Source organism: Helianthus annuus, chromosome 16 (assembly GCF_002127325.2).
Source record: "Helianthus annuus cultivar XRQ/B chromosome 16, HanXRQr2.0-SUNRISE, whole genome shotgun sequence".
In the NCBI taxonomy this organism is placed as follows: domain Eukaryota; kingdom Viridiplantae; phylum Streptophyta; class Magnoliopsida; order Asterales; family Asteraceae; genus Helianthus; species Helianthus annuus.
The window spans coordinates 123930363-123949795 of NC_035448.2; the positions used below are offsets into that span (position 1 = coordinate 123930363).

General features: G+C 37.0%; 1 protein-coding gene across 1 annotated transcript; it reads left to right on the top strand.

Moving 5' to 3' along the window:
- The first annotated feature begins 9526 nt into the window (after positions 1–9526).
- On the top strand, positions 9527–17524 carry LOC110931974. The gene is made up of 2 exons (XM_022175342.2): positions 9527–10321; positions 17399–17524. The coding sequence occupies exons 1-2, from the start codon at positions 9527–9529 to the stop codon at positions 17522–17524; spliced, it is 921 nt and encodes a 306-aa protein (XP_022031034.2).
- Positions 17525–19433: the final 1909 nt, after the last annotated feature.

A 19433-nucleotide genomic window follows, 5' to 3' on the forward strand; every position in this document is an offset into this window, starting at 1 on the left:
GTATGTTGGGCAGAAATTGGAGAAAAGCAGTTATCCGGACCTAAAATAATACAAGAAACAACAAACAAGATTATTCAAGTCAAGGAACGATTAAAAGCAGCACGTGATCGACAAAAGAGCTATGCGGATAACAGGCGAAAGCCGTTAGAATTTCAGGTAGGAGACAAGGTTTTATTGAAAGTCTAAGTGGTAAGATTCATCAAAAGGGGAAAGCTAAGCCCCAGGTATGTTGGACCTTTTGAGATTATTAGAAGAATAGGACTTGTAGCTTATCAGCTACAACTGCCAGAGGAAATGGCAGGAATACATGACGTATTTCATGTATCTAATCTCAAGAAATGTCTAGCTGATGAATCACTGGTAGTACCTCTTAAGGATATAGAGGTAAATGAAAAACTCAAGTTTGTGGAAAGACCGATACAGATCGAAGACAAGAAGGTCAAGAATCTCAAACACAAGAGATTAGTTCTGGTTAAAGTAAGATGGGATTCTAAAAGAGGGCCAGAGTACACTTGGGAGCTTGAATCGGAAATGCAAAGGAAATACCCGCACCTATTCCAGTAGACCTCGAGGACAAGTTCTAAAACAAGGTGGGGAGGATATAACAACCCTCTAAATAAATTTTCGACACCCCTAATATGTTTAAACTAACCGTATATGTCTTAAAACATACCCTGTATATGAAAACCGAGCCCAAATACCATTTCGTAAATAAAAATAAAATAAAAATAAGATTTTGGGATCGCTCGCGGGGCGCGAAGACCCTCTTGTGTTCCTACGCGGACCACGACAGCTTGGAGTCAGGGTGAGCCCCCAGGCCGCCACGTGGCAGCCTCGTGTCACACCTAGTGGCCGAATCAGCCAAGCTAGGGCCTACCCTAGCTGGCCTCGCGGGGCGCGAAGGCCCCCTCCTTCTCGTACACGGGGCGCGACGAAGACAATAATCAGCCCTATAAATTGAGGGCATCGGCAGTTCATTCCGATCGCTCACAACAACTTTCTCTCTCAAATTTCTACATAGCTAAAGTAATTTTCGGGCATATTACCCCCTAAATAACGAAGTTCTGCCTCGTTGTAAGTATCATAATCCCGGTTACGTATTCGATACGCTGCCCGATTAATCTAGGTTTTCGTAACGGCTGTCGAGGTTCTGCCCGACATAGTCGTTGGAATGCCGTCTCGGGGAGGGTATTACTAATGTAAATATTGGGTTATTATACTAACGCGTGTGCATTTGTGTAATTAATAGATAATCACCAGGAAATCCTAAAGGAAAACCATAAGACAACAATGTGAGTAATCTCCTTTTTGTAAAGCTTTTTGAAAATTGTTTTTACAAAACCTTTATTTATTTTAAAGTATAATTAGCAGTGATTGAGTCTTTGTAATTCTTCAATTACTGCTGGTATGTTGGGTTTTTGTATACAACATGTGCAACACGTTACCATTGGACAACGAGATAGCCAATGTGTAATATGACCCACCAGTCAGGATTGACATTACTGAATGAGTAATTGTGTAGATATAAACATTGTAATCATTCTCAATAATGTTAAATGATAAAACTCTTCTTGATTAAACTGGGATTCACTCACCAGTATTTCCTACTGACAAAATGTTTTTAAACACGTTTCAGGTAACAAAATGTGAAAGCCAAATAGAAGCCAGCTGGACAGCACTGAAGGCTTGGAAAAGTGGCTATAAAAGTTACCTAAATAAAGAGATGTTTTTATTAAATAAAATAGGGTTTATCCCTATGAAAATGTGTGTACTAGAAACTTGGGATTCTCCCATGTGTTTAATATTATAAAAGTGTGATATTTTACTCTGATAAAATATTTCCTAACTACGGTCCTGATGTAATTTCCGCTGCCAAACTGATAATCACCGATACCATTGAAACTGGCCGCGGCCGCCCGTTCTTGGGTAATTAGGGGACATGGGTTGTGACAACATGGCTTCAATATGTTTGAGTATTTACGTTACTAATAGTGTGCTTTGAGAGTGAAACAAAAATGCAGGTATACTAACATGTCCTTATGAAGATTTGTTGATTGGGATGTAAGATTGTACTCGGAAAGATAATAAAAAAGATTAACATGAATAGAGGAATGCGGAATGGTTATTTAACTGCGTATGTCTAGATTACGAACGATGTCACCAAATAATAATGATGCCCATGTATGTGGTGATTGAAGGTCGCACGAAATTAACATCACTATGGAGACTAAGAGGTTGAAGATCGAGCCAAAGAGCAAGGATTGTACGGAAAGAGTGGTCTTATAGCTCGTATTTATGTATTACTTTTAACGCGTTAATCAAGGATGAATATTGTAAATCCTTTTAAGAAGTGTCTAACAAATTATAAATGAACCTTCAAAGTATGTTATATAGACATTATAAGAAAGAATTTTTGATTCAGTATTTCCGTTGTGTCTCTTATGGTCAAAACGTTTTAGGGTGTTACAGCATCATGTCTATTGCCTCCGTCAATATATCGAGTCATAGTTGAATGTATAGGAATACGTGTCGAAAGTGTTGGTTTTGTAAAGTCTAGACACATTCGCACGAGAGAGTCAACCGTCCTAAGGTCCTTCGAACGAGATGATGATTAGTATGAATAACAGATGTGTAGTTCTCATATGGAACTTTTGGCATTTGAGGCGAAGCTCTTCCAAAATTGTTTCTCGGTGTTGTAACTCAAATTAATCAATAGAAACAGTTGTTTAACAGTTGTGTTTGTTATAACTTTATATGGATTCTGCACATGATAAAGTGAATATCTGATCGGCCGAAGCATTTCTAGGAGCAAAACAGTCCTCACAAGTGGTATAAAAGCTTGGAGGCCGATTCAGCGACAGGGATCACAATAATCCAGCAGATTTGCATCGATTTCACATCTTTTTCACATCTTTCTTCTACACTTTCATCTTATTCTTCAAATTGACAATGAATTCATGGACAAAATTAGCTAAAATTTGACTATGTTGTGCGAATTCACGTAATAACAAACCCTTGAGCAAATTGGATCATAATTCAATCAAAATCAGTGAAAAATTATGAAAAATGTCAAAAAAAAGTAACTTGATCTTCGAGAGGTTGAACCAGTCGCTCGAAAGAACACACCTTTCACACGAATAGTTCATCCTTTCGCACGAAAGGACTGAATTTTATCTGTTTTTGGAAAGTTGAAGCCTTCGCACGAAAGGTAATCCCTTTCGCACGAGTAGCATACCATTCGCACGAAAGGTTATTATTTCTCATTCACTTTCAAGTTCATTTGACTAAGTGTTTGACTTTTTCAGGTGTTTTTCACATACTTCAAGAGTTTGATCATGGATTCAGATTTCTACAATGCTTTCGCAACAACGCCTAGTTGGGTGGTTCAGAGTTTAAAGTTAGAAAATGAACTTAGAACGCAACAGAAACCACCAAGAATGATGAGAATAGACGAGCTTAAGAGTTGGGAAGAACGGTTTTGTAATTGGATTCAAGCATATTATACAGATTGTTGGTATTCAATCATACGTGAGTATGCTGAACCAGTAACAAATGATGGACAAAAGAAAATACTGTTGCAATTTGATGAAACTGAAAGAGAAAAATTCATAAATGAATGGAAAATAATAAACTTTTTACATGAATCAGTAAAAGACAATATTCTTACCCTCTTAGAGCATAATGGAACGACATTTTCAATCTAGAAAGCATTGAAATCAAAATATCAGAGCAATGAATAAATGATGAAAAATGAAAGAGCATTAATGAAAAAAGAATTTGAAAGGTTTACAAGCTTGAAGGGTGAATCATTGAAACAGTTAATTGAAAAATACTGTTATTTGGTGAAAGAATTGAAAAAGATAAAGAAGAACTAGTTGATAGGTTGGCTGATGCGGTACCTCGGGATGGAGATTGGTCAACATATCTGATGGTTTTGAAAAGTGGGGGAGAATATTGTGATTACACTCTTGAGATGTTTATTGAAAAGCTGGAAGGACACGGATTAGAGTTGAGAAAAACAAGAATGCAGAATTCAAACACACATCAAGATGTGGGTCTGTATTACAAGGATAGTAGTTCATTAAACATTTAGAGCCCGAAGATACAGACCGCATACATTGCAGATAGTTCAACGGGGTTTTCTGGCTTTTCATCAAACAACACGAACAATAGTAGTGGAGTATCGACATTCTCAAGTTTTGATTCAAATTTCTCAACCCCGAGTTCAAAATCATCACAAGGTTTCAATTCATATTCAAATCAAAGAAATTCAAAGGATCATGAACTTCAATGCAATATAGCAGTTAACTTGCAGAATGCTCAGGGTCTAAGTGAATCCACAGTAAAACATCAAATGGTGTTTCTAGCATCAGTTATTGAGTCACATGACAGTCTAATTGTTGGAAAAATTGGAAATGTTAATATGACAAAAGAGGACTATGATCAGATAGACCAGGAGGAATTAGAGATGATGGATATCATGTGGAATATGACAAGTATTTTTAGACGAGCACAGAGGTTTTTTGAAATCACGGGAAGAATTTATAAAGTGAGTCCTGATTCAAAATTGGGGTTTGACAAATCAAAGATTACATGCTTTAAATGTCAGCAACGAGGGCATTTCAAGAGAGAGTGTCAAAGTCTGGAAGTTCAGGGAAATGAGAATCCTTTTTATAGTGATTACTATCAAAAGGCATTCAACCACAAAACATCGTTTCAGCCAAATATGACACAGTTGCAAATAAAAATGAGTCATCAAAAAGAAATAAAGCTTTGATGGTGACTCAAAATGATGAAGGTTTCAACTGGGATAACTACATCATGACGAATAATGGTTGTGCGTTGCTTGCTGAAATTATTAATGAGCCTGAACAAATGAGTGAAGAAACATCTCAATCATTTGAAGAATTGATGCAAGAAAGTTTAATATATATGTTGTCTCCTGAAATGTATGATATGTTTGCAGGTTGTATTGGAAACAACTCAGGATCTAATGAAAGACAAAGAAGAAGAAAAGATAGAAAATGCTGAAGAAATCATCAAAGTAGAGAGAATGATGAATGAAGAGAATGTGGGCAACATAGAAGATAAAGCTATGATGGCTCAGATTGAAGAGGAAAAGAAAAGCATTGCGTTAGAGAAGAGGGATGAGCCAGTTTGAACAGACGAAAAGTGAAAAGATTGTGAAAGAAAAAAAGTAAAAACTTGAGAATGAAAAAGATGATGAGAAAAATGCGTTTGAGTGCAAGAAAAATCTCAACCATTTTTTTTCTACAATTTTTTTTATTAAAAATAGCTATTTTTTATATATAAAAATACTTTTTTTCAAAAAAAAGGGTTCAAGTGAAAACTCCTTTTATCACGAAAAGTCGAAAACTAACTAAAAAAACCTAAAAAATATACCAGTTTTTTTTTTTTTTTTTTACAATTTATAATAAAAATCACTATTTTTTATATATAAAAAAACATCTTTTTCAAAAAAAAAAAAAATTGTAGTGCACATGTGCAATAATACACATGTGTAGTATACATATATTGCACATGTGCAGTACAAGTTTTTTTTAAAGTTTTTTTATATACAAAAACTAGCGAAAATTTATAAAAAAATTGGTACGGTTTTTAGGATTTTTTTAGTTAGTTTTCGGGTTTTCACTTTAACTAGATGTTTTCAATTGAACCCTCCTATATATATATATATATATATATATATATGTGTTAGGTTTCGAGTTTATCCATCAGATTAAGTTTAATAGTTCTAGTAAAGGAAGAGGAACCGATGGAGAGACGGAGGCCGGAGAATGAAGGAAGAGGAAACGTCAAGACTAACTAGGAGGACATCACTAAGTATTTTGTTACAAAACTTCCTGAAAACTGCAACTCGTTCGATCTTTCGAACATGTTTAGGAATTACGGTAATGTAACAGGGGCTTACGTGGCTAGGAAAAGAGACAAGGAAGGAAACATCCTCGGGTTTGTGAGCATGAAGGGGGTGGCAGACAAGAAGGAATTGGAGAGATCCCTAAACACAATACGTATGGAGAACTATAAGATTAAGGTTAACATTGCAAAGTTCACTCGGGAGAACCAAGGTAAGACATCGGAGCATAACAACCCCAAACAGATACAACAACCACAACCGGCATACCCAATACGTCATCCGGCGAATCCGAACCCCTTGCTTCAACCAAGGAACGGGAAGACTTACGCCGACATGGCGAGGACAGAAAAGACCATGGAGATCGCTCCGGATGTGGATGAATTTAATTTGTGGCATGGGCGGGCACTGATTGGAACAACGATTGATTTCACTATTCTCAGGACCTTCAATATTCTTCTCAAAAGGCTGGTATCACCAACACCAGTATCCAGTACTTGGGAGGATGCAACCTAATGCTAGTTTTCGAATCAACGGACGAGGCAACAAAGTTTTTTTAGTAATAAGACGCAATGGGGAGAATGGTTCTGTAGGCTGGACATTTGGGAAGGGCAATCCTTGCCTTATGAACGAATTGCCTGGCTCAAGATCTATGGATTCCCGTTACATCTTATGCAGAATAAGATCTTCAATGACATCGGTACTCAATACGGCAAACTCCTTCACCCCTCTCAATTGGATGGTAATGATGCAAATCTTTCGTACGAATGTATTGGTGTGCTTGTGGACAAGGGAGAGAGGATATCTGACACCATCACCCTAAAATGGAGAGGGAAGGCCTTTAAAATCTGGATTGTGGAAGAATTAGAAGAATGGATACCTGATTGTCTGAAAAACCTTCCCGATTCGGATAAGAACGATATGGAATTCAGTCCGGTAACCAGTGGAGAAGTATTGGGGGACTTTCAAAACTCCGACGAAAACATGGATTCCGACCGATTATCGGCCGAATCAGAAAGTACAGACAACGAAGGGTCAGACGAGGATGGATCGGAAGACGAAGCGGATGACGTTCTCGTGGATGACACGCCAATCCGTATTCACATGGATGTAGGTTTCGAAAAGGCAACTCCAGGCATTATTGTGCATAGGGAAGGTCCCATGGAGAAAGTATCGAATATACTACATACAACTTTTGAGGATTCAAACCCCAAGGTGGGTTTTAATGTAGGTGGAACGACATCAACTGGCTCACATGGGGAGAGGATTTTAGGCCCTAAAAGATTTAAATTAAGAAGGTCAAGGCCCAGGTCAAATTACAATATAGGAAGCCCAAATGTGGGATCTGATGAGCCCAGAGCAAAAAAAAAGGCCCAGGTCTTCTACACCCAATAAAATCGATGGCCAACCAATAGCCACGTTTCAATATCCTTTTCCACCTGTTAGCATCTACAACTTACAGGAGACTGGGGCAGAAGCAGAACAAGAGCAGGTAAGGATTTTGGAAGAAGGGGTAATTGAAGAAGGGGCATAACCAGTGAACCATGATTGACAAGTAGATACCATACACCCAGAGGCTGTGGAGATCGATGACACGATTATTGTCGGCCAAGGCATGGGGATCAATCTCGCCAATCATGCAAAGCTAGTGGAATTGGAAATCAAGGATGAAGGAGTGGACGAGGTTCTACAATGAATTTGCTCAGTATAAATATCAAAGGGGCCGGAAGCTCGGGGAAGGCCGATTGGATCAGGAGGTTAAAAGTAGACCATGGTATTACAATCATATGTATGCAGGAAACAATGTATGCAGAAGGTAACAGAATTTGTTTTGGTAATTTCAGGGGCAAACACAAAACACAATTTTGCAGTTGAATGGGTTAACGCTTCTGGTCGGTCGGGGGGATTGGCCACCCTTTGGGATCCCACTATCTTACACATCACAGATTCAGTCAAGGATCAGAATTTCCTGCTGGTATCAGGGTTGGTTATGGGGGTCGGTGGCATGTTCAATATATTAAACGTCTACGCACCACAGACGTCAAGCGGGAAGCGAGATTTATGGGAGAAAATCGAAAATCTAAAGTGAATCAGGGGAGGGTATTGGGTAATTCTGGGGGATTCAACTCTGTTAGAGTGCCAGAAGATAGAAGAAATTCTAGATTCGATGCGGTTGCAGCAGCTCACTTCAACAGTTTCATTCATAATGCCAATCTTTATGAATACATTTTGGGAGATCGGATGTTTACCTTTAGATCCATGGATGGTGACAAGCTCAGTCGAATAGATAGAATTTTTGTTTGCTCTGACTTTTGGAACAAATGGCCAAAAGCATCTTATCGTGCCTTGGCGAGAGATCTCTCGGATCATAGCCCATTAATTATTCTCTCTGCTCACAACAATTTCGGTAAGATTCCTTTCAAATTCTTTAATTCATGGTTAGAATATCCTGAGTTGTGCAACGTTATTCGTAAAACTGCGAATGAGTTCCACTACGAAGGACATGCCGATGTTAGGTTAGCTAAGAAACTAAGGGCAATTAAGGAAGAGGTAAAGAAATGGATCAAAGACAAGAATGACAAAGAACTAGAGGCCTTGAAAAAGGCAAAGGAAAATGTGAAGACTTAGATGCGACAGTCGAAATAAGAGATCTGACATACGTTGAGCGCAAGCTAAATTTGGATTCGAAAAAAATAATTGCTAAAATAAATGATAAAAAAATGATCGATTTAAGACAAAAGGCGAGGGTTCGGTGGGCCTCGTTGGGTGATGATAATTCGGCTTACTTTCATGGATGCATCAATAGCCGTATCGGGCGTAGCAGGATTAATGGGCTGACTATTAACAATGAGTGGTGTATTAATCCAGCATCTATAAAAACTGAAGCTATGGTTTTTTTCGCAAATCGGTTCAAGGAACCAACTGAAAACAGACCTCAATTCCACTGCTCACATCTTAAAACCTTATCGAGCGCGGATATTGAATTTCTGGTTGAGCCTTTTAACATTGTGGAAGTGAAGGAAGCTGTTTGGGCTTGTGGGGATGACCGGGCCCCAGGGCCTAGACGGTTTCAATTTCAGATTTATCAAATTCTTTTGGGACGTATTGGGCGAAGATTTCTTTAACGTGTTACAACATTTTCATGAAACCGGAGTTATTAGTTATGGATGTTCATCATCTTTCATTACACTAATTCCTAAGTCCAATAATACCTCAAATCTTAATGAGTTTCGGCCAATAAATCTCATCGGATGCATCAGTAAAGTTATATCCAAAGTATTGGCCAACAGACTTAAAGTGGTCATTCACTCGATTATATCCGAAGAGCAATCAGCATTTCTTTCCAACCGTAACATACTCGATGGGCCGATGATCATCAACGAAGTTCTTTCTTGGGTTAAACAGGCAAGGTCCAAGGCTATGCTATTGAAGGTTGATTTTAATAAAGCCTTTGACTCCATATCGTGGTCATTTATTGACTCGGTACTGGAACAAATGCTCTTTCCGACCAAATGGAGAGCTTGGATTAAAGGTGTTCTAAGGTCTTCCCATTCATCAGTGCTTGTAAATGGATCTCCTACAAAAAATTTTTGCTATGAACGTGGCGTTCGTCAGGGAGACCCTCTATCCCCTTTTATTTTTATTCTTGCAATGGAGGCCTTCTCCTCATTTGTGACGAGCGCTTCTGAGATGGGGCTAATCCGTGGGATTCCTATTCCTAATGGAGGTCCGTCGGTAAGCCACCTAATTTTTGCTGATGATGTGCTTATTGCAGGTGAATGGTTGCAATCGAATGCAAGAAATATAAGAAGGATAATGCACTATTTCGCTCTTGTTTCCGGTCTCCGTCTAAACTATCGGAAATCGAGCTTATATGGAGTTGGTGTGGCGATGGAAGAAACTGAAGGTATGGCAGCTGAGATTAGATGCCAAGCTGGCGTCTTTCCTTTTGTGTATCTTGGAATCAAAGTTGGAGCAAACATGAATAAATTTTCAAACTGGTCCCCGGTTATCGACGCATTTGAAGCGCGCCTCTCACAATGGAAAGCTAACACTCTTTCAGTGGGTGGGAGATTAACGCTTATCAAAAGTGTATTGGATAACTTACCAACGTATTACTTTTCACTATTCAAAGCACCGAAATCGGTAATAGATAGACTGGACCAGCTGAGACGCAACTTCTTTTGGAGAGGCACAAGTGAAAAATCCAAAATGGCATGGGTGAAATGGCAAACTGTGATATTGCCTTGGGAACACGGTGGACTTGGATTGGGTTCTCTAATGGACTTTAATAGAAGTCTTCTGTCCAAATGGTGTTGGAGATTCAAATCAGAACCTAACAGGCTATGGAGGAGAGTGGTACAAGGTCTCCATCACTCGAGCAGAAAGTGGGAGTTTTTACCTCTTAAAGCTGGAAGACTGGGTGTATGGTGTAATATAAACAAGGTAGAAAGAGATTTGAGGAACCAAAATATTTCCTTGGGGAAACTCATAATCGGTACACGGGGGGGGGGGGGGTGGGGCCTCAATAAGGTTTTGGACGGATCGCTGGGCGGGAGATTCGTGTTTCAAAGACTTATTTCCGGCACTATTCAGATTAGAGCAAGTTAAACTTTGCTTAGTCTGCGACCGGGTGTTGTTTGATGATACTGTGTCAGTTTTTAATTGGAATTGGAGCAGAGATCCTGAAGGCATGATGGAGATCAAATAGCTAGAAGAATGTTTAAATACTATCAACATGATTCAAAGGAAGGAAGGTGAAGATAAATGGACGTGGACTATCAGCAAAGATGGCAGTTTTTCAGTCAAATCACTCAAAAAAATCCTCGTCGAATCAGGTGTTCCGCTAGAAGAACCGTGGCTATCCTGGAATAATTGGCTTCCAATGAATATCAATGTATTCGGATGGCGTATGGCTAGAAATCGACTCCCAACAAAGGTAGAACTTCTAAAAACGGGTATCCAGGTCAACTCTGCTGCTTGCCCATTTTGTGGCGACTCGGATGAATCTTTGGACCACATTTTACTCTCGTGTTATGTTGCGGCAGTTGTTTGGCAGTCGATCTCGACCTGGTGCAACATCCCCCTCCCCCCCATTTATGCATTCACACTGCAGGACCTTTTCGTCATACATCGAGGCGGCGATACCTCCCTGCTGAAGCAACGGTTGATTAGAACAGTGATACTTCTTGCGTGCTGGTTGATATGGAGAACGAGAAATGAAGTAATTTTCAAGTCTAAAAACCTAGACGTGGGAAATATTATCACAGAAGTGAAAACATTAGGATACCTATGGGTCAAACATCGGTCAAAGATTGAATCGCTTGATTGGGATCAATGGTGTAGTTTCAAGTTCTAATCTATATATGTAATTTGGTTTGAGCCAGCTCTTGACCGTTTGGTTGTATGTATAGTAGGTTTTAATAAAATTAGCCTTTCAAAAAAAATTGACATCTCTATTTTTTACAAACCATGGCATCTTTAGCTACAATCCCAGTTTATTTATAGTTGACATATAATTATAAAGTTTCTAGATGCATGTGTTAGAACAAATGTAATGTTTAAAAATTGATTGTGTGGTTGAATTTCTAACTGCATTTGCAACTGATGACGCCTTTATGACATAAAAAGATCGGACTACAAGTGGTTCGATCCAGACCGTTGATTCCTTTGACCTGCAAGAAAATTTTACTATTCTGACTCATTGTCAAGATATTTAAGGTTACATTTACCCTAAGAGATATTTTATCTTTTTATATTTATTACACGTTTCTCAAAACTATACAAAGTTTTTGTTGATTTATAACTGGTAGGGTGCAAACGAACACAAACAAGACGTTTGTGTTCGTTTGTTAAGAGATATATGTGTTTACGAACCGTTCATGAACACTTATCGAACGAGATTTTATGTTCGTGTTCGTTTGTTAAGGAAATGAACTTGTTCGTGTTCGTTTGTGTTTGTTTGTTAATTTTAGGTAACAAACAAAAACAAACGTTGACAAACACAAATGAGCATAAACTAATGTTCATGGACACAAATGGAAACAAACGAACACAAACAATCGTTTCATGAACAAAATATATAATACACTAACACTTATTAGATATTTAATTTGTCGGAATTTTAAAGTATTTAAATAGATATAAAAACTAAAAACACTAATGAACTATAGAACACAAACAGACACGTTACCGAACGTTCACGAACATAAACGAACGAACACGACCTCTGTTCATGTTTGTTCATTTAAATAAACGAACGAAATTTCTTGTTCATGTTTGTTTGTTTAATAAACGAACAAACACAAACGAACTTCCCGTCGAACGCTTCACGAACTATTCGCCGAACGTTTGGTTCGTTTGCAGCCCTAATAACTGGTAATTTCCATATTATAAATTATCAACTTTTTCTTGCATTTTGGTGTTTTATCTCAAGCTTGGGGAGTTTTTCAAAAAAAAAAAAAAAAAAAAACTGTGATTTTTCACTTTTAAACCAAATATTTTCATATTTTGTATTTTAACTCCAGTTTTTACTTCTAACCCAAAGTTTTTCATCTTTTATAATTTAACACAACACTTTATTATTTACAAATTTGGTCTCCCATACTTTTTATCTTCGCAAGTTTTACGTTTCGTTCTAAATTTTGCGAGTTAACACGTCGTAGCGTGCATGTGAGGTTCAACGTTTTTTGCTCTATTTTTTTATATTTGACAGACCCGTGGCAACGTGTCCCTTTATTCCCTTTTGATAAGTTCGCCGCAACGGGCGAGTCCTAGATCGACTAGGTAGTTATTTTCTACGTTTTTGTTAATTTTTTCCCATTAATACACTCTAACGGGTGTGCGTGGTTCAACGATTTTAAATCTGCTTTTCGTTCAGTATAATTTTTCCCATTTTATCTATTTTATTTTTACGATGTTGAGAGTCGATGCTGTGCCGTTCTGGCATTGGTGCTACTTGGCACAGTTTTACGAACGTTTTTAAACTATTAAATTTTTTACTAATATTTTGTTTCAATTTACCCCTATACTTCCTTTACTTAAAAACTATTTTTTACGTGCATATTTTATGTACGGGTAGGTATAAATATGATTTGTTCTACATTCTGACGTAAACTTTTTTTATAGACGAGTCAGGTCAAATATAATACGTTTTCGTTTAAATAAACCATTTTTACATGCATATTTTTATATACGTTTTGGTATAAATTCAAGTTGTTCTACGTTTCGACGTAAACGTTTTTGGTAAATGGTTTAGGTCAAATATAATATTTTTCGTGTTTATTTTATGTATGTTTCGTAAAGTTTGTTTCGAACCGAGTGGAGTCAAATTATGGTTTCTTTTTCTCCCATTTTTTCGAAAGCTCTAATTAATCCCTTTCGATTACATGTGCAAAATTTTCCTTCATACCCGTTACGTTTTCTATGTATGAGTTGAGTTACATATAATACGTTATGATTGTTTGATATGAATTTGATTTACTTTACCTTTGATCCAATCACAATACTTATACAAGTTACACCTAGTTCAACTGGATACGTCGAAATGTGTGTTTTCATATGGTTAATGCATCATATAACGTTTGGACCAATCCATACAATGTTTACGATGTACCTGCGCCGCAACGCGGGCGGGTCTTAATTCTAGTTATAAATATATACCAAGTTATTACATATATAACATGTGTAAATACATTTATATATTATAAGAATTTAGATATGATAAAACAATTGGACGCCCACATAAGGGCATATAAATAGATAATTTGTCAATTAAAAATGTAGAATTGTTTTGTTACAACTTATTTACTCAATTACGGGAGTAAGGTAAAATTTATTTCTTTCACTCTAGTATCTTACTAGTTTCTCTTTTGTAATATAATCAGCGCCGTTAAAAAACAGGTAATTATTTATAACAATATTATATGTATATATTTTTAGGCAAATCTTTCTCTTTTGTACTTGGTTATAAATATAAATTATAAATACACTCTTTATCAAATTTACATTTTTTATTATTATTTGACTTATTTTTATGTTTATGTTCATTATTGATTCTTACTTTTCTTCATGCAAAAATCAATCCAACCCCACCAATATTTCACCATCATTTTGATCCACAAGTTTATATATACAAAATTAAATAAAATCAACCGATATGACTTGACCATTATATATATAAATATATGCAGGTTGAATCGTGTTATTAAAGGTTTTATTGTATACATCAAAAGCAACATTTGAATTTTCAAACTTGTGTGTGTTGAATTGTGGAAAACTTACGTCGTTTGATGCCATTTATGAGTGCATGAAACTTGACCTCCAAAAAAAGAAAAACGAAGAGATTGCTATCATTTTATGTACGTTTACTTAATGTGCACTCTTTAAGTAGTTGAGACGCTAGTGGTTCATACTTTCGTAGATGTTTGTTGCTAAAAAAATTATGCAATAATTGTTTACCATACATGGTTGGCATTGATATCGAAACTAATGAAATCATTGTATCAATGAGAAAATTAGAACATTTTTTTCGATTGTATGTAATTTTATTATGTTCTAGGCGATGATGTAAAGGTGGTTGGCTTATTAGCTTACGAACCATTGTACTGTTCGAAAGTTTGATGATGAATAAAATGTTGTTGTTTGCCGTTAGAAAAAAAAACATTTCAACTTGGGTTAAAATAAAAAGATATTATATTGATTTTAGTTTTTCTATCGTTGATAATTTGAAGGGTCAGATTATAAAAATGCGAACATACGATATACCCCTGTTAATAGAAAATTCGATCATCCAAACAATCAAGAGCTAACGGACACTTGTTGTGGATGGTGGAGAGAAATAGAATAAAATTAGATAGTGTGTGAGTTTCGTTTTAAAAAACTTATTCCATATGCAATAAACCATGTTGTATAAAGCCACCTTATTCCCATACCCTTTGCCTAACCTTGAGCCAAGTGTGTGTCTAAACTTATTTGACCTCCTGTTTCTAAGATCAATGATGTCCACTTCCAACCATCAAAGGCTTAGCATTTGTTTTGGGGGTCTCTCTCCCAACAACCATCCTTTGTTTTGTCATTTATGTCATAAAATTTTGTATTGTTAAATTTCTAAACTGCCCTTCTTCAATGTTGAATATGTCTATAAATGCACACCTCTCATCCCATCCCGAGACCAAACAAGGAATCAAACATGTCTAAGGCCATTAGAATCACCACCCTTTGCATGCTAGCAATCCTTCTTCTTTCCATGATATCATTCACCGTTGCCCGCCCAATCCCGACGTTCAAAGATGTTACCCCCGTCGAAACTCATCACACCGTAAGTAAACTTATCTTTCTTCAAAATAAATATGATTTGATTTGGGAATTCATGTCTTATAACGTCCAAAACTAATGTTCTACTTAACCCGTAAAACATGCGTAAAACCATCAAAATTTGATATGGGGAAACTGTTGGAAATCAGGCCCCACAAACACACAAGAAACTCACGAACAAGAAGATTGTTTTACTGCTTATAACTTTCTTATTAAATTAGAATTGAGAGTACATCAAATAAACTAATACTATCCCCTATTTATAATAATAAACAACTAGAATATGCTAATTAAATCCCATAAGATCAGCCACCACTAACTTCATATTCACACGTTCAACCCCTTCTTTTGCGGTCAACCAAGACCAATTCTTCAACAACCTTCTGACCCATTCATGCAAAACCCGGTTTCGACCCGTAACCCATCAAGATTATCCAACATTCACCCCCATAATCTTGATGTCGGTTCTTGTTACTTGCTCGCATTCGCTCTTGCTCTTCTCGTTAACCCGCATTTGTTCTTGTTATTCTCATTAACCGCCATTCGTTCTTCATCTTCTTGTACTTGCTAAATGAACCACACGAGTTCGGTTGCTTGCTCACTCGCCTTTTGCAGCCCCATTCCACTGCAATTCGGTACTGTTTCATTACTGATTCAGCCGCGAAACTAGGCCCAGTAACTACCCGAACATGCTGCTACTTGCAATTTGCTTCTATTATTGGTCAATAATTATCACACCTGGATGCTTGCTTGCTTTCAAACTTTTTTCCTTCAATCCACCATAGCAGCCTCCGTTTATTTTGACTTGATAATCCTCACAAGTTAAAAGTTGCACCGACCCATTATAGAACCACCATCTTCAGCTTTGATTTTTTTATTCATACTTGTCACAAATAAATCTGAATCTCTATCTCTCTTCTTACCTACTTACTTCTCCTTTAAAAAATTCAATCATCAACACCCATCTTTCAATCGACCTTCTTCTTTATGTTTCTTCGCTCACTTTTTCTTATCCTTTTTTGTTCACACAGAACACAATATATCACACAGATTCACCTTCTCTTTTCCTTGCATGACACCACAACTAATATATTTTCTCTTGAGTACAAACTACGACCTTGGTCTCAACCAATCACAATCACACAGATTTTCTCTACTTGAATCAATAATCGCTGAACCACACAGGTTCTTATCTACTCTGACGCCTTCTATCACACAGATTCTTTTCGATCACACAGATCCATCGGTTCTTTCTCTAAACCACACTATAGGGTTTTCTTCTCTTGATCACAAAGATCTCCTTCTCACGCCTGCGACACACAGAGCAGGTATGTTTGATCACACAGATCGTTTTCTTCCTTTTGTTCACGTAGAACCATTCTTCTCTTCTTGTTCACCCCTGACCTCTTCTTACGGCTCACACAGAACCCTTCTTCGATCACTAAGATCGTCTTCGTCTCCGCGCGGTTCACTAAGAACTTCTCCTCGTCTTCTCCTGGCTCACTAAGAACCATATTTTGTTCACTAAGAACCTCTCCTTTTCTTCTTTCTGTCGACGGTAATCACCGCCACAAAACCTGCTGCTCTCTTGCTTTTTTTTTTTCGAACTTCCACAACCGCTTGTGGACTTCACTCATCTACGCTAACACCACTGTTCTCTAGTTCTGTCTTGTTCTCTCTATCTTCTCACCCCCCGCAGTTTAGAGGGACTGCTCCCCTCTCCCCGGAAGGACGACTCTCAAAACGGCTCCACCGTCTTCACCCGAAAGACACTCTCAAACCCGCACTCTCAAAACGCCCCTCGTTTCGACCTCGCTCTGATACCAAATGTTGGAAATCAGGCCCCACAAACACACAAGAAACTCACGAACAAGAAGATTGTTTTACTGCTTATAACTTTCTTATTAAATTAGAATTGAGAGTACATCAAATAAACTAATACTATCCCCTATTTATAATAATAAACAACTAGAATATGCTAATTAAATCCCATAAGATCAGCCACCACTAACTTCATATTCACACGTTCAACCCCTTCTTTTGCGGTCAACCAAGACCAATTCTTCAACAACCTTCTGACCCATTCATGCAAAACCCGGTTTCGACCCGTAACCCATCAAGATTATCCAACAGAAACAATTAAAAATAAATATGATTTAATGTGTTAAATGACTAATTCGAATTTGTATGAATTATTATGTATTTAAGGAGGAAGAGATGGCAAAGGCGAACGCGATTGAGAATTGCAGCGGACCGGGAGAAGAAGAGTGTTTGATGAGAAGAACCCTTGCTGCTCATCTTGATTATATCTATACCAAGAAGCATCAACCATGAAACTTTAATCTATAAATTTCCCTTAGTTTATAAAAAAGCAGTCTTTTAAATAAGAAATAAGATTTAGGTTTATTAGGTTATAAAAAAGCAGTCTTTTAAATAAGAAATAAGATTTAGGTTTATGTAATGTTGTTTAGTTTGTATGAAATGATGGTTTCCATAATTTACATGATTAGCTTCTTTAATTATGATCCCTAAATATAATTCAGTTTGCTTTCAAATGAAGTTATTATAATTTTAGTGACCGACTCCATAATCTGTGTGATTAATGTTGGTCCCGATACAATCAATTTTCATAACTGGAATATTTATCAATTCTTTAAAATCTAAGTTTTAATATTGTGAATAATTCTGTCTGTTTGTTAGAGGACATGTTTGCGAATGATTAAGGAAGAAGAAAGATGCCATAATCATAAAAGGAATCATGGTAACGAAACATAGGGCTTCTTTCAAGATCCCTCAGTGAAAGTGGTAACAACTTTGTTTCCCACAGTGATAGGAGAAGCTTAAGATTCATTTAACTATGTAATTGTCTATTTCAAGAGGTCCATTTTACTTGTTGCATTGAGTCTTAAATATCAAGGATGACATGTTTACCTTATTGTCTACCGCCGACGTAATTAGTGAGGGGTATCTGGACTTCGGTGATATTCGTGGTGAATCTTTGTCTTCCAGAATCGAATGAACCATTTGACCTCATTATTGATTGTGTTGTGTACATATAATCAACAAACAAAATCGCATTTGATTATGAAAACGAGAAACAAGAAACAAGAATGGTAGAAAGAGTTTTCTGATTGATACTTAGAATGTTGGACATATTAGGATCAGAAAGTTACATATAATGTTCGACATACAACCCTATATATGGATTAAGAAACGTCGTGTCCCTTCACTACGCAATTGTTCCAATCCAAAACTGCCATTTTAACACTTGAACTTCTAAACTTATGACATACATGTATACTATAATGGGCTAATCTTAACGGCCCATCTAATAATAGAACAAATACATATTTGACCCGTTAAGCACTTAAGGGGGACATGCCTCTTAAGGGGATAATTAAAAGGAATAACATTTGTCGTTCAAAAAGAAGTACTTAAATAGTTTGACCCATAATAAACAATAAATTGCAGCACAACAGACTAAAGGATCGTGATTGAAAGATTAGACATTCAATACCCCCCCCCCCCGTAAACTTCAACAAACTTGAATGAATTGGTGACATTCGAGTCTTTATCACTTGCAACTTCAATGAGCTCCTTCTCTTCTTCGCATTCAGTGATCTAATTGTTCTGGTTCTTTGTTCCACTTGGTTAGCATTCGGTTGGTACCTATGTAGCAGCATAGATTCGTAAAACCAGTCCATATCCAGGAGCAAATTCACGAACAACATCTACAAGTCGTTTCTTGTATGGTAAAGGATTTGTCTTGGGTGCTTCATCTTCACTTTGTGACGAATAGTCTTCGTTTGTTCGTTTTGGGTTCATTTTGTCCTGAAAATCAAGACTAAACCAAATTAAGTTTATTTCAAATATATTTCTAACAAAACCAATTAAAAGTGGGTTCAATTTGATAGTAAAAACACGTGCCAAATACCCTAGATGTAGTTAAGGAGATACACAAATGCGATTCTTGCCAAAGAAACGTGCCAAATACCCTCCACCAAAAAAACGACTCTTGGCGAGTGTCTTTGCCAAGAGTCGCATTTGCGTATCTTCTTAACTACATCTAGGGTATTTCGCGCATGTTTTTAGTATCAAGATAAACCCGGCCAATTTTTATTTGTTTTGTTAGAAAAATATTTAAAATAGACTTAATTTAGTTTATTTTTTATTTTCAAGATAAAACGAATAGATGAAGCAATTCTGGTGAAAATAAGAAGATCTGCTGATAAATGATTAAAGC

Coding starts and splice junctions, on each gene's coding strand:
- LOC110931974 (XM_022175342.2), top strand. CDS start 9,527: ATGGAGGCCTTCTCCTCATTTGTGACGAGCGCTTCTGAGATGGGGCTA. Junction 10,322..17,398: donor TATGGTGTAATATAAACAAG/GTAGAAAGAGAT, acceptor TATGTATTTAAG/GAGGAAGAGATGGCAAAGGC.